This window comes from Enoplosus armatus, chromosome 1, assembly GCF_043641665.1.
Source record: "Enoplosus armatus isolate fEnoArm2 chromosome 1, fEnoArm2.hap1, whole genome shotgun sequence".
Classification (NCBI taxonomy): domain Eukaryota; kingdom Metazoa; phylum Chordata; class Actinopteri; order Centrarchiformes; family Enoplosidae; genus Enoplosus; species Enoplosus armatus.
In genome coordinates this window covers 15,088,909-15,102,249 of record NC_092180.1, presented here as the reverse complement: position 1 = coordinate 15,102,249, position 13,341 = coordinate 15,088,909, and the positions used below count along the sequence as shown (strand labels likewise).

Sequence of the window (13,341 nt, the reverse complement as noted above, 5' to 3'; positions counted from 1 at the left end):
CCACAGCAAGTACTTGTTCCTCAAAAAGGAACAGAAGAGTTCTTCTAAGTCTGAAATAATTCAACTAATTTGCAGACAGTTGAATATTCAAGTTCAAACTTGAAGCACAACCTCTCCTCACTGGGTCCCTGATTGAAATTCAGGCCATGGTGAAAGCAGCTCTCTGCACAGCTATATTTAGGTGGAGCGGTTTCCAGTCATAAATCCATAACACAAAGAAGACTGCTGTCTGTCTCTGCTACCTGAGAGGGCAGTGAAAACATGGTGGACTTCACTGGCCTGACTGGGCAGAAAGACACATACTGTCTTTCCTTACAAGCAAACAGAAATGTTTTTTATAGGATAGATATTTATGACTATTAGCAATGCCAACTTCACCTATCATAAGAAGATAATGTTGATTATAGCAGCTTATAAGTTGTTGGATGTCCTTGCTGTCTTGATATGAGTTATACAGTCAGAGAGGGGAACTTAGTGTGGAAAAATCCCTGACTGAGCTGAACTGAACCTTTGTGTCAGTGCTGCAGCAGCATCAGGTCTCATCCCACTGTTGGAGGTGTTTTAAACCATGTTTCCTGCCTTTCTGGGCACCAGACAGGAGCACCGACAGCAGTGGACTCATCTCATTCACTCCTCACAGACAAAGGTTTCAGTCTTCTGGCAGCAAACGTTGATCCACCCTTTCTGTTTTTTCTCTCACAGGTCAAGCCTCTTTTTCCCTCACTTCTCTGTCTCATCATAAACTCTGAAATCAGTTGATCTAAACTATATAATTTTGGTAAATCATGATACACAAGTCTACAATTTATCAAAACCAATTAGTTGATAGCAACTAGACCTTTCTGTGAAGTAATTTCAACAAAGTAAATTCAGTCGTCTTAGAAATAAAACAAAATGCAAATCATGATCCACTTGAACAAATGTCAAAGTTCCCTTTTGAAATAATAGACTTTTTCCACATGTCATGTGATTTTCAGTCAGAAATATCATTCTCAAAGAGGGAAATCAGCCATGAGATGGAAAGTAAGACTCACTGTGTAAAGATTTGAACCTTTGAAAACAGCAATGAAGGTGTACTGCTGTCTGTGAAATATTTTCCGTTGTTAGTGTGGACTGTGGGAGAGTGTCTGCACAACACTCCTTTGAAAATGTGAGTGACCACAATATTCTTTTATTCTATTCACAGTATGTTTAGAAAGATGGTTTTCAAGCAATCTATACTGTTTACCATTCCCATGTCTCATGTGGTGCACGTCGTCAAAGTTCAGAAGTTCTTTTGACTTTAATGTAAGATTTCAAAACGTGGACAGGATTTTAACAACCTCTGATTTGATGATGTCAGTGTTTCTCAACTCTGTCCCCACTGTCTTTCCATACTAGCATAATCAAATAATACTGTGGCATAGCTAAGCCCTTCATGCCCCAGTAGAGAGAATCAAGCTGGTCGGTGGCCAGCGTTTGGAGATTGCGCAATATTTATACTCGAGCAGATATATCCAAGGAGATGTTTGGCAGTCTCCTGGTTCAAATACTCAAAACAGACAGCGGCTCTGTGATGCAGAAAGAGGACTCGTTCCACCCAGGATGTGGAGGATGACAGCTAAGAGCGAGTGTTCAGCTTTTTAACGCCGATCACTGTGCTCTCTGCTGAGCTTGACAGATCAATAGACTGCCAGCACAGCAGGCCTCTGGGAAGGAAACCAACATCACAACAGTGTCACTGTTGAACCTCTTAACAGCGACAATCAGTGAAACCTGAGTTTGACAAGGAACCCATTCTCAACTTGCTCATGTTCCTGTTTAAAAGCAGCCTGATGAACTGTTTGAGAGAGTGGGCACGTTCTTTTCTGTGATCTGAGGAACGTTTAGTAAGCTAGAAAGCAATGACATCTTTGATAGGATACTTAATCTTCAAAACCAAACTTTAGCCAATAACGAACAATCCAAGGCCAATTATTTGACAATTCAGATAGATGTGATTGTGCAGGGACCTGGGTCCCTAACCTCACCCCTTAAAGATGATTACATTGACAGCGTCAGTCTTAGACACTGAAGGTTTGACCTGTGTAATATTTAGACTATATTCAGTGAGGTAGTCCTATTGATACTATAAATCTTTTTTTCAAAGGAACCCTGGTCTGGCTTGAAATGTCACATCATGCTGTGCTTTTTTTCGCAGTGTGAAAGAAATTTTCATGGAGCATAAATTTGTTTACAGAAGGAATGCCCATCATGCACATGCTTCCGGCTGTGTTTTTGTTTTTTGTTTCCAAGTTTCCTCCAGCAGGCTGAAATAGTGAAGGGATTTTACCCCCCTCCTGCTAATGGTGAATGCAGTTCAATGCAGATCTCTTATGAGCAAGTTAAAAAGGTCAGTTTTCATTTTTAAATTTTAATCCAGGAAAGTGATGTCAAAGGTCAGTTGCAGCACACGGAGTAGGAATTTGAGGGCATCAAGTTGAGCAGGCCCACGTCAAAACACAGCTTTCTGTCTGTTGTGGTTGATGTGAGTAAGAGATGCACATCAACATCATCCAATGGAAAATATGATCTTTTGTAAACACCTGTCAGGTACGACACAAATGACAGCTCATGAAAGCATGGAGCCACAAGGCTAACACAGACAGATGGACATTCTCACACATGGATAGATTATAAGACTATGAGCACCAGAGCAGAGACACTAAAAGGTGCCCTGCTCACAGTCTTTACAGCAACATTTTGAAGGTTAAGCTTTTGAGTGCTGCTGTTAAAAACTGCACCTGAAGTTCAGTATGTTGTTCAGGCTGCAGATAAAAGGAGGCTGTCCACACTGACACCCCTATCCAAGTATTTTACAAATACTATAAGGTACTATACAAAATGTGTATATTTATATAAGTAGAGCTATTCTGCTATACAACATATTTAGACTGCTTCACAAATTTTAATGTGGACTCATTGTAGCTTAAGTATGTACTATGCAGCTGTTTTAAGTAGAAAAAAACTAAATGTAGGCTAAAAAAAACTACATCAGACTCTGTATCAGCACATACTCAATTGCATGTCTTTTGATTGTAGCTGTAAACTGGAGAGCACCCACAGAAAGCCAAACAAACACAGAGAAAAACGATGGGTAACACCTTTACATTTTCTTCGTGATAACGTGGCATCCCTTATAAATATTACATATCTAATACTATAATACTTTAAAATGATGTTTTCTTTAAAATTGCTGTAGTTGTAGTTGTAGCTGTAGTACAACTCATCTTGACCTGATCTGTCCATGCTGTCCTCCACAGTTTCCCGTTGCTACAGCAGCATGTCTTTCTGTTCAGAGGAATCTGGCTGGTCTATATGAGCTAATGCGCTGTATGCGGCTGACACATGTGCAAGCCAAGCACGTACTGCATATGTCAGTCAGTGAAATGTGAACTTTGAGAAGACTACCAGCGTATGTGAAGAAGAAGCTTTTTTCCCCCTTCTCATTACATTGAACCATTTGGCTTTATGGGATTACATAATGTTATATAACTTCTTTCAGCATCAGAGATTCCTCCTCTAATTGGGTTCAGCATGAAGGCCACAGACCTGATACTGTCTCAAATGGAAAGAGAACACGTCACTATTTAACTAACCTGATTTCTGTGATGCATGAGTATTTTTTAAGAAAGCGTGACCGCTCAATCTTCAGAACAGAGGAATTAACAACCAATATGTTGTTTAGATTATACCCACTGTTGTGGATATGGTTGCCATCGGCTTCGGGGGAGAATAAAGGATGGATTTCTGTCTGTATTTTTCTAGGGATTCAGTAATTAAGATATGAAAACAAACCGAGTCGACTGAAAGAGAAATGGTTTCATTATGAAGAACACTCTTTTGTCAAGTTACATTGAGCTCATCTCATGAGCTTCTGTGCTGTTAAGCCCCCTCATCACGTCACTGTGACAACTTTCTGGTCTTACTCATGATTGATGCCACTTAGTGTTATTTAAATCAAAATGGATGTGATATTGAACTTAAATCCTCACTATAGTGAGTTGACTCTTGAAATATAACAATGTCTGCATTCAGATTTACATCACACATCTTTGACCACAGGAACATGACTGAACTTTTTTATTTAAAAAGAAAAGCTCGCCTCACACGGGCCAACAAATGTGTTTCTGAACAGGGTTTGTGCGCCCTCTGCTGGCCATTTCTAGGACCTTCACTTCAGCTCTGTGTACAAGTCAAACACACTGTAGATGTGATAGGAATGAGTGAATTATGCTTAGTTATAGTTCAGTACAATGTTAACCTATTTGCATATGTCAGCAGTTTTATTTTACATGCTTTCCAGATGTAGCTTTTACGTTTGATTTGTCACTGTGCCTTTGCGTCGTGCTGAATGTTATCAATTCAGTGTTTCATGTGTTTATCAAATAAAATAATAATAATTATATATACGTACCGCCTTTGGTAGATGAAAAAACGCTGGATACAAAGATTATTATTAAATGAAGAATGATTATAGCATCACTCTTGTGGGTCCAAGTAAACAAAGCACATTTTTTCCCCAGTAGTGGGTAACTGCACTTGAATGTATGCATAAATGTATCTATGTGGCTGTGTGCGTATATGTCAGTCTGTGTCTCATTACACCCCTCCCCTCCTCCTAAGTTGTTGCTTCTTGAGGTGTCTCTCGGTGGACAGGTTCCTCTGGTATGCCGTGGGCACATTGGCAACATTGGCATGTCTGTACACCTCAGTGCCAGTCTGTGGGGGCAGCAGGCAAGCTGCTTGGAAGAGCTGTGTGAGACAGACAGACATCAGCAATGGCATTTAGCACATGAGGGCTCAGGCTCTATCAGTACATTTAAATGTCAGGTGAGGCCCACTAAATACTGAGGTAAATACATTTGTTATTTTGATGGTAGAACACAGTAAGACCTGATAGATATGACGACTATATTATACTATATACTATTGCGGTTGATTTGTGAGTGCTCACGTGTTGAAACGTGAGAGATGACGGAGGTGAAGTTTGTGGGTGAAGCTCTTTGCTCATTTTGCTGGTCTTGAGTCAGGTCACCGTCTGAAGGAAGAACTGGAGCAGACAATATTGAGAGTGAGATCAGATGAACATTCAAAATAACACTGTCTATGCTAGAGCTCAGTATGAATGTACAAAAAATGTTTCGATTATGACGCTAGTACAAGCTCACTGCAGTTCAAAATTTAAGTCCATTTAAATTTCCATTAGCAGTGTCACCTACCTGTACACTGTCCCTGTCCTGCTTTGGCTCCCTCCCCCAGCAGCATCTCCTGCAGCAGGTTGTCCATTCTGGCTTCGCCCAGCAGCTGTGCTAAGTGGAGAGTCTCCACCATCTGCCAGGCCACACTCTGCAGGGGAGGCAGCATCAGCAGGAGCTCCCCAAACCTTCCGCGCTGCTCACAGGTTGCTTCCTCCAGCAGCAGATGGGCCTGGAAACGCAGATGTCGAACCACCTGAGGACTCTCCAAACCTGGACAGTCTGTGAGACAAAGGTAAGAGGACATATTGAAGAGGACAGAGTACACTGTAAAGCAAAGGCTATGCATGCTCTTGAGTGAAGTTTTATCAGGGAATTGTTAACATTAACAATAGATGACAGAAGGGCAGGACTGTATCCATGTAGATAAGATCAGTAAGACAAGAATATGATTGTTGAATGAGAGGCAGAGAGGTGAACGTAAGGCATCCTTTTCGCCATAGAAGACGACAGATGACAGATAATGTACTAATGAGCTGAGAGATACACATCCTGTTGCAGATATCTGCACTGCTCTCACATCCAGCATCATCTTTCTATGGGCAGGAGTGTTTCCTGATGACTGTAAGTTTGCTCTTTTAGCCAATGGGAGATCTGGTTAAATCAACTGTATAATTTATATAGAGTGTTATTTGTGTCTATAGATTTTTTACTGGAACTGTACTCCATACAACAGGCAAGGATGCCCTTTTAACCAATCACTGCTTCAGTCCCTAGAAGCCTTTCTCAAACTGACTGAACATAATCAGTATTTTGTTTCTTCCAAGAATGCAATGATAAAATAAACCCACAGTGGATTTCTGAGTATGGTCCCATTTGTGTGGAGACATTAAAACTGTCACAACTCCAGCCAGCTCCTAGTATTCATTCTGTGTCTGCTCTGTTTTATCACAATACTAACTCTCCAGTCATTTCAGATCCAGCCACTTGCTCCTGCCCTGCAGTAACCCCTTTCCTGCCATTCCCATCACCTGACCTTCCCCGCCCACCTGCTCACCTGTTTCCCGTTTCCCCCATCAGCCTGGCAGTATATACACCGGCCCATCTCCACTCATCCCCTGCCAGACTGTCTAGTTTGCTTTTGCTCTAGCTTTCCATCCCTTTTCTGCCTTTTTCTGCCAGCCTGGTTTTTGACTTCAGTAAAGGTGAACAATTATCTTAACCTGTCTATCTTTGAGTCGTGCTTCTGTATTAAAGTTTGTAATTTTCTGAGCCATTACAAAAACTACGTTTATATTATGAAAAAGCCTTGTTACTAGAAATGGGAGCCAGAACAGAGTTTCCCTGTCTCCTTGTATAGGCCACCATCTCTCTACAGGTCTTACTTGTATTAGATACAATACGTTGCACCATAAGGGAACTATTTATTGATCAGGACAGATATGATATGTATCTGAGAGATCTGATTATTTATTTAAAGACTGACTTTGTATGTCAGTTAGTCACAGAACAGCAGGGTATAATGGGCATAATGGAAAATAATACAGCAGTATTTTCTACAGTAAGAGTAAAGTAAAATCATTTTAAGGGGATGATTGAAAAAGTGTTTGAATAAAAGTTCTGTAATAATCCCCATCCAAGGTTATGGTGGCTATCTTTGCTGGCCTGTGGGGCAGAGTTGGATCAGTTTGCCAGTTCAGTCCTCAGGTCCTGCAGCCTGCCTACTGCTACTGCCTCAGGTACTGAACTACAGATGCAAAAGACCACGAAAATAAATAAATGAATATAAATAAAAAAAAAGAAAAGAATATAAAAAAAGCATGCTTTGTCTGGTGCAATGGATGAGGTCAGGTGGCAGAACAGAAATTACAATCCACAGTCACCCTCACACAGACTGACTGGACTGACCTGGGGCAAAGAAGACAATGGTCCTGAGGCAAGCAAACTCTTTGTCTGTGATGTCCAGCTGTCTGAGGGGTTTGACCAGCTCCTCTTGGATTCTGAAAGCCACTCTGGACACTTCCGCTACCTCTGCACCTCTCAGGGGGATCACAAAGTCGTTACCTGCACAATAAACACAAACTTATCCATTCACATGCAAGGTATTTCAAAATTAAGATTACTGTAGATACATGATACTTGAAATAGATCTTTCCTCTCGGCACATAACTGAATAATGAAATAAAAAAGGACACAACCAGTAGGAGGTTTTATCTGTCCCACCTAGAAGGATGAGATTGTAAAAAGGTAAAGAGCGCCTTGCTGCCCCTAGGATGAGATGTCCTGCAGAGTGGGTTCGTAACAGGGTTACCTGCACACAGACATACACAGGCTTCATGTCATATACTGTACATGCAACTGTACAATCAACCAAAGCATCAAGCTGAACTGACAAACACTGTGAGACAACATATAAAGTCAGCTGCTGTTACATTATTCTGTATTGACAGGTATAAGTTAGCTGTTAAAATAAAAGGTTCTGCAGGTATTCAGTCCCCCTTCGTACCCTGTCGTCTATCGGGAGGCTACAAAACTCTGGGATGTGTTTTGCCCATTCCACCAGCAGGAGGAGTTGCTGCTTCATGGACTCAAACACGTCTCTCAGGCAGGCTGTCTTCTTGGTATTGATGTCATGACTCCTAGGTGAGACCAGAGCTGGGGACTGAGAGCAGCAAAGCATAATGTGAGTTCACAGTGGGCTCAGGTGATACTGCAATGTGGGAATGAACCTTAGAGAAGGTGTGTGAGGGTGTACGCAGGCAGGGAGATAAATGGGGGATGAGGAAGGTGATGATGCTGATAGGTGTATGAGTGCTTTGGCACTCGGAGAGCTGTGAAGGTTAAAGCAAGACAAGGCAGGTAGAAGAGGTTTTTCCTTTTATGGATCAGCGGTAAACAAGGCTGGATGGAGACCACATGATGACCAATTTCAAAAAACACCCCAGCAGCATATAGCGTAGTAGCTCGTTTGCTAATCATCTAATTTATTTCTGTGCATTCCTTTTACATGTAAAAGCGTGTATCTGGTTGTTATTATGCATTTGAAGGTAATTGAACATCGGCACACAATCCCAGACCTAGTGGTGCAATTAAATGGGCTATGATTAGATGGGGTCCCTCGGCAATTTTGCCATTTCTAAGGAGTAACTGAATCCAGCCTACAGCTAGGACCTCCACAGAATTGAATGGCTGCCTGTCTAATCTATATCCTCTCCGTCTCTGGCCTTCATCTACATGATTTCCAGAAATAGGGAAGGGATCCTTTGGCTGGCACATATGAGAAATATAAGTGTTCGTTTCTGTCACAGAACTTTGTGTTTGATATCTTAAGTAACAACGTGTTACCTGTTGCACACTGGCATCTGCCCGCAGCAGCACGCTGATGGACAGTGTGCCCACTGTCTGTCCCTTGGATCTGTGACAGTTGATGCAGTCTCTCTCATTCTGAACAGCTGGAGGTTAAAGAGAGGAAAGAACCATCAGAGACGTTTCTTGGCTTCCCCAGGCTTTACCTCTGCTCTCCACTTTTTTACTCACCTCGGCTGCAAACATCTCCTGAAAGAAAAGACCTACTCTTTGCCTCCACAAGGTCCCTCTATCCTCTGTGACATTGAAGTTGCTGTTCACAGCAACATTAGCCATGCCAAATGTTACCTACTTTGCAAATGTGGCAGAAATTAGAGAATTAGAGAGAAATCCTCCTGAAGTCTCCTCCTGTTTGGAGATCCGAATGCATCTGTTTCGGCATGTAAAGTAGTATGGTGTAATTAAATGTCACAGTCTTTGAAATATGAAATAATTGGGGAGTGGATGCAATGTGAAACTTAAATTTTCATTTACATTTTATGCTGCATAATGCCCGTACAATTACTATGATTAAAGAATAAAAAATAGTGAACGGAATCTTATTTTTAATACTGATGAAAAGAATCTGTAACATTATTTCTCCCTTTCCTCTCCTCTGTCTATGTGTTCATCTCCTCCTTTCTATTACTTATCTACTCAAAGTTTCCATCTGATAAGAAGAAGAAGACATATAGAGAAAACCTTTTCTGATACACCCTTAGAACAAAACCGTAGTACATGGGGAAAAAAAGTTGTAGAAGGTAACGTTTTAATTCTGTTGTGCGGATCTTGATTTGATATATCTTGATTTGATATTCCGGTGTTGACAGCTTCTTATATTTGCCGCTGACAATAAAAAGTGGGAGTGGACGCCTGGATGCTTGATGATGTGGATTGTGTTTAACAGAGGAGATGTCATCATCATGTTGATGACCCCGTGAGAGTCATTAGAAACAGAGCAATCTGGATGGCCTCAGACTGATTCCAATATGGCCCTACAAAGTCAGACAACAGGACCGAGTGTCAGAGCAATCAGTCATCAGAGCTGTCAGGAGCGTATTAATCATACTAGAGGAGGAGAAGGAGCGGGAGGCTCCCTCTCTGCTTTGCTGACATGGTCCTGCATGACAATGTCCCAAATGAATCTTCTGTGGAACATCAGTTAAGTCTGGATTTGGAGTAAACAGTTACAGGGAGCGTGCTCAGAGGTCAACTATAAAAGGACTGAGTGCCTCAGGAGTCTTGTTTAATGCTTTACTTATGTGTTTCCATCACAGCTGTACTTTCTGGCTTAATTTGAAAGTGATACTACAGCATGTTATGCAAACCAGACAAATTAGTGAAGTAAACATTTAAATTAGGAGCCCTGGCCTTCACTTCAGGGGGTGGTGAGCAACATCTTTCCAGAAAACTGCAGAGCAAATATTTGCCTATGCTCAGCCATGTTAATTATTCATGTGTAGAGACGATTCATGGCTCCTCTGAACGCATCGTTTTCTCCCTGCTCATCTGCGGAAATCAATGGAAGATGAGGCCAACAATATACAGGGGGACCATAAACGCACATGTTTTCTAAGTTGTTTCTATGTTTTATAAGTTTTGAATACTGTATATATCCAAATCATTTCTGCAAGTTCTTTTAACACAGAGGGTGCTCTGTATTTACTGAAAAAAGAAATCTGCTTAAAGAGCAACTTAACACGCCCTGAAAATCTTGTCTTTGCTGACCGTCAGTGTTTAACTTCTCCCCTTTGCTGCAGTGATGTACAGGTGTACTCCAGGACCCTGTGACATCACTGTTGGATGTAGTTACAGGTGCAACAGGGCACACTTCTGACCACACCCAACTGGTCAGAGAGGTAAGACAGGCTTGAAACGTTTAACCAGGGAGGACAGCAGAACACTGCTTTTCATCCAGGTGTTGACTTACTCTTTAAGAAAACTGAAATATTTCCTCTGACCTTCCTTTCTCATCCCAGCCTTGAAACACTTTTGTAGTCTGCAGTAACGACACTGGTTCCTTTTGTCTTTGTCCACAATACATTGCTTGTTGAACCTGAAACAGTATATAAGCACAGATAGACATGCTGTAAATATTTTCAAGACAGCTGTACTGATTTAGCATTGCATTTCTGTAACATTGTTGGACTCACAAAAGTCAAAACTGATACAGCAGAATCAGGGATATTTCTTTTTTTCCCCACACATTCTACTTGCCTGTCAAAACCTGCTGCCTACATTACCCATAATGCAACTCGACTGCCAACAATCGAAGATTCAGGTGTGTTATGCTAGTAGCAGCTAATGCAGACTCGAACTGTTAGCCTCAAGCAGAGGTAAAGAGCGGACTACAGAGGTCTGGTCACTGCTCTCTGACTCCACACCACCATCCGGTTGCTTTTGTATTGCTAGGTGAGGCTTCTTCAAACCATACATAGCGCTCTACAATGGGTGATGACACCACAGAATAACTTCTCACTTTAATGAAACATTTGCAAAGTTACTGTCAATGCTTCTAGTCCATATTGTATGGCATAAAGAGTTTGTTGCATTATGTTGATGACTGTTAAGACATGAAATCCATACAAAGACTTTGATTTGTGATTTGTGGTAGTGAGGAGGATCTATGATGGGACTCACCTACAGTTGTAAGTGTGGTTGTTGCGAATGCTCCTCCTGAAAAAGCCCTTGCAGCCATCACAGCTGGATGCACCATAATGTTTACCTGTGGCTCTGTCTGCACATATGGAACACTGAGTCCTACCTCCATCAGGCTGTGACAGGGACGAGGTGGGTGCTGACACTGGCGAGTCTATCAATTAAAAGATAGCAGACACTAAAAACCCCCCCAGATGTTTGATAAAATACAGTATTACACAGTATACAATGAAAATGCCTGAGGAAAAGTTTGAATAGGAGGCAAGTGATAGACATTTACATCGTAGGGGAGTGGGATTCTCTATGACCTTTAAGACATGGATCCCTTTTATTTGGTTGCTAATGAATAAGTAAATATCTCTGAGTCTAATCTAATAAGCCCCACAAGCATCGGATGAGACGGATCACATGGCTGAGAGAACACCAGCTTTGTTGAGAGCAGACAGGCACCTTGACAGAGACGATCATTCACGATCCCTTTCATCAACGAAGACACATAATGAATCTTATCCCACCCCTGTTCACAGGAATAACCTTGCACACGGACAGAACTTTGCAGCAAGGTGTTGATTGTGAACTCACGGCCCCTCAGGAATCACCTGGGCACTGTTTCATTGGTCTGGCAGGAGCTGTGGTGATGATAATGAAAGCGGGGTAGAGATATCACTGCTCTATTTGACTGCCAGTGCCATAGGCCACGGAGGAGCACTGCTAGTTATTACTCAAGAGGAAGAGGAAACTCCCCATTTAATTAAAGCAGTTAGAGGTCAGTGGCAAGCCAAAGTCCACAACTCTCCTCTGGCTAATTTTACATTGGGTGCTCTGTTTAAATTCCGTTTCCTTCCATGTTGCTCTAAATTGCATCCTGCCAGTGTTTGATTGCTGCAGGATTGTGTCTCTTAAAAGCACTGACGGCCAAATACGTGTTCATGGTGCAGTGTTCCTACACTGGGGATCGTACTGTACAGGCCGCAGGCTATAATGTATGTAAATTGCATATTTAGTTTAGGGAGATGAAGCAGCGAGGGATTACAGTTTAACAAGAAAAATACTTTCTGTGGTCAAAGATCAGTTAGATTGAATTAAGAGATTAGAATACATTTGCCTTGCAGTTATCTGGATTTGAAGAGCGGCCTAATGGTAAAGCTTCTTCATTTAAAGTGGCATGGAAAGGGTTCTGATTCAACTCAGCAGAGCCCTAATTATAATGATGACAGAGGATAAGATTATGAAGGAAATTAGATCAGAATGTAAACTAATGTACAATTAGTCAAAGGACAGAAAATTCATCAAATGCAACAATTTTGATCATCGATTTATCATTTTGATCTGTTTCCAGATTCTCAGTTGTAATGATTTGCTGTTTTGTTTTAAAATATCATTTTAAAGTATCCTTGGGTTTTGGACCATTGATTGGACTAAGCAAGCAATTTAAAGACCTTGGACCCAGGGGAACTGTGAGTTAGGGGTTAGGTCGATATTCTTTTAGATCAATCAATTAATCGAGAAAATCGATGAGGATTATGAAAATAACCATGAGTCGCAGCCCTAAACTTGTTCTCTTTCTGAGAATAATCATCGCTGTAATTTCAGCATGTTGTGGAGTAACAGCTGATGACACTCAGGAGGCCTACGCTTGTAGACCAGAGTGACTCAGGTGAAGTTGTTGTCATCATACCTGTTGTATTTGCTTGTAGTGGTATCACCATCATGTTGTTTAAATGCTCAGTGTCTGTGCTGGAATGAGTGTACTCCAGTTTAAAGATAGTCCCAGTAAGCTTCATGGTTCTGATGAGGCTCTATGGTTAGAAGGGTTTTGAAGATTTGATATGCAAAACTCCACCGTAACTTCCAGATCACGCATTCAGCTCAGTTCCTCTTCCTCACAGGCATCCCATGTGTGGACCCAGTGTGGACCCTTCTTCACAGTTTTTTGGCAGCTTGTGTTGTTTTCGTCTTCTTCATCAGCTCTCTAGGTGTTGAACTTCTTTAAAAAGTCTCAACATTTTTTGTGGTGAGTTAAAAAGCTCTGTGATGGGCCACTCCAGTTACTGAAATTTGGCACTCTGTCTGTTTGCTTGTTCCTTATCGGTAAAGCATATATAGGGGAGAGTTCAGAGGC

At 41.5% G+C, this 13,341-nt stretch overlaps 1 protein-coding gene across 1 annotated transcript; it reads right to left on the bottom strand.

Annotated features, from left to right (window-relative positions):
• Window positions 1-4,729: 4,729 nt before the first annotated feature.
• On the bottom strand, window positions 4,730-13,003 carry LOC139283000 (hepatocyte nuclear factor 4-beta-like). Its single transcript, XM_070902937.1, has 10 exons — window positions 12,898-13,003; window positions 11,202-11,373; window positions 10,523-10,617; window positions 8,562-8,668; window positions 7,723-7,878; window positions 7,440-7,527; window positions 7,125-7,280; window positions 5,241-5,498; window positions 4,976-5,071; window positions 4,730-4,773 (listed from the first exon to the last, which is right to left on the bottom strand). Exons 1-10 carry the CDS (start codon window positions 13,001-13,003, stop codon window positions 4,730-4,732), a joined length of 1,278 nt encoding a protein of 425 aa, XP_070759038.1.
• Window positions 13,004-13,341: the final 338 nt, after the last annotated feature.

Excerpts from the sequence above, each read along its gene's own strand:
- LOC139283000 (XM_070902937.1), bottom strand. The coding sequence starts at position 13,003 with ATGAAGCTTACTGGGACTATCTTTAAACTGGAGTACACTCATTCCAGC. Across the intron at positions 8,669-10,522 it reads GGCTGGGATGAGAAAGGAAG|CTGTTCAGAATGAGAGAGAC; the intron begins GTCAGAGGAAAT and ends TTTAACCTCCAG. Across the intron at positions 7,879-8,561 it reads CAGATGCCAGTGTGCAACAG|TCCCCAGCTCTGGTCTCACC; the intron begins GTAACACGTTGT and ends TGCTGCTCTCAG.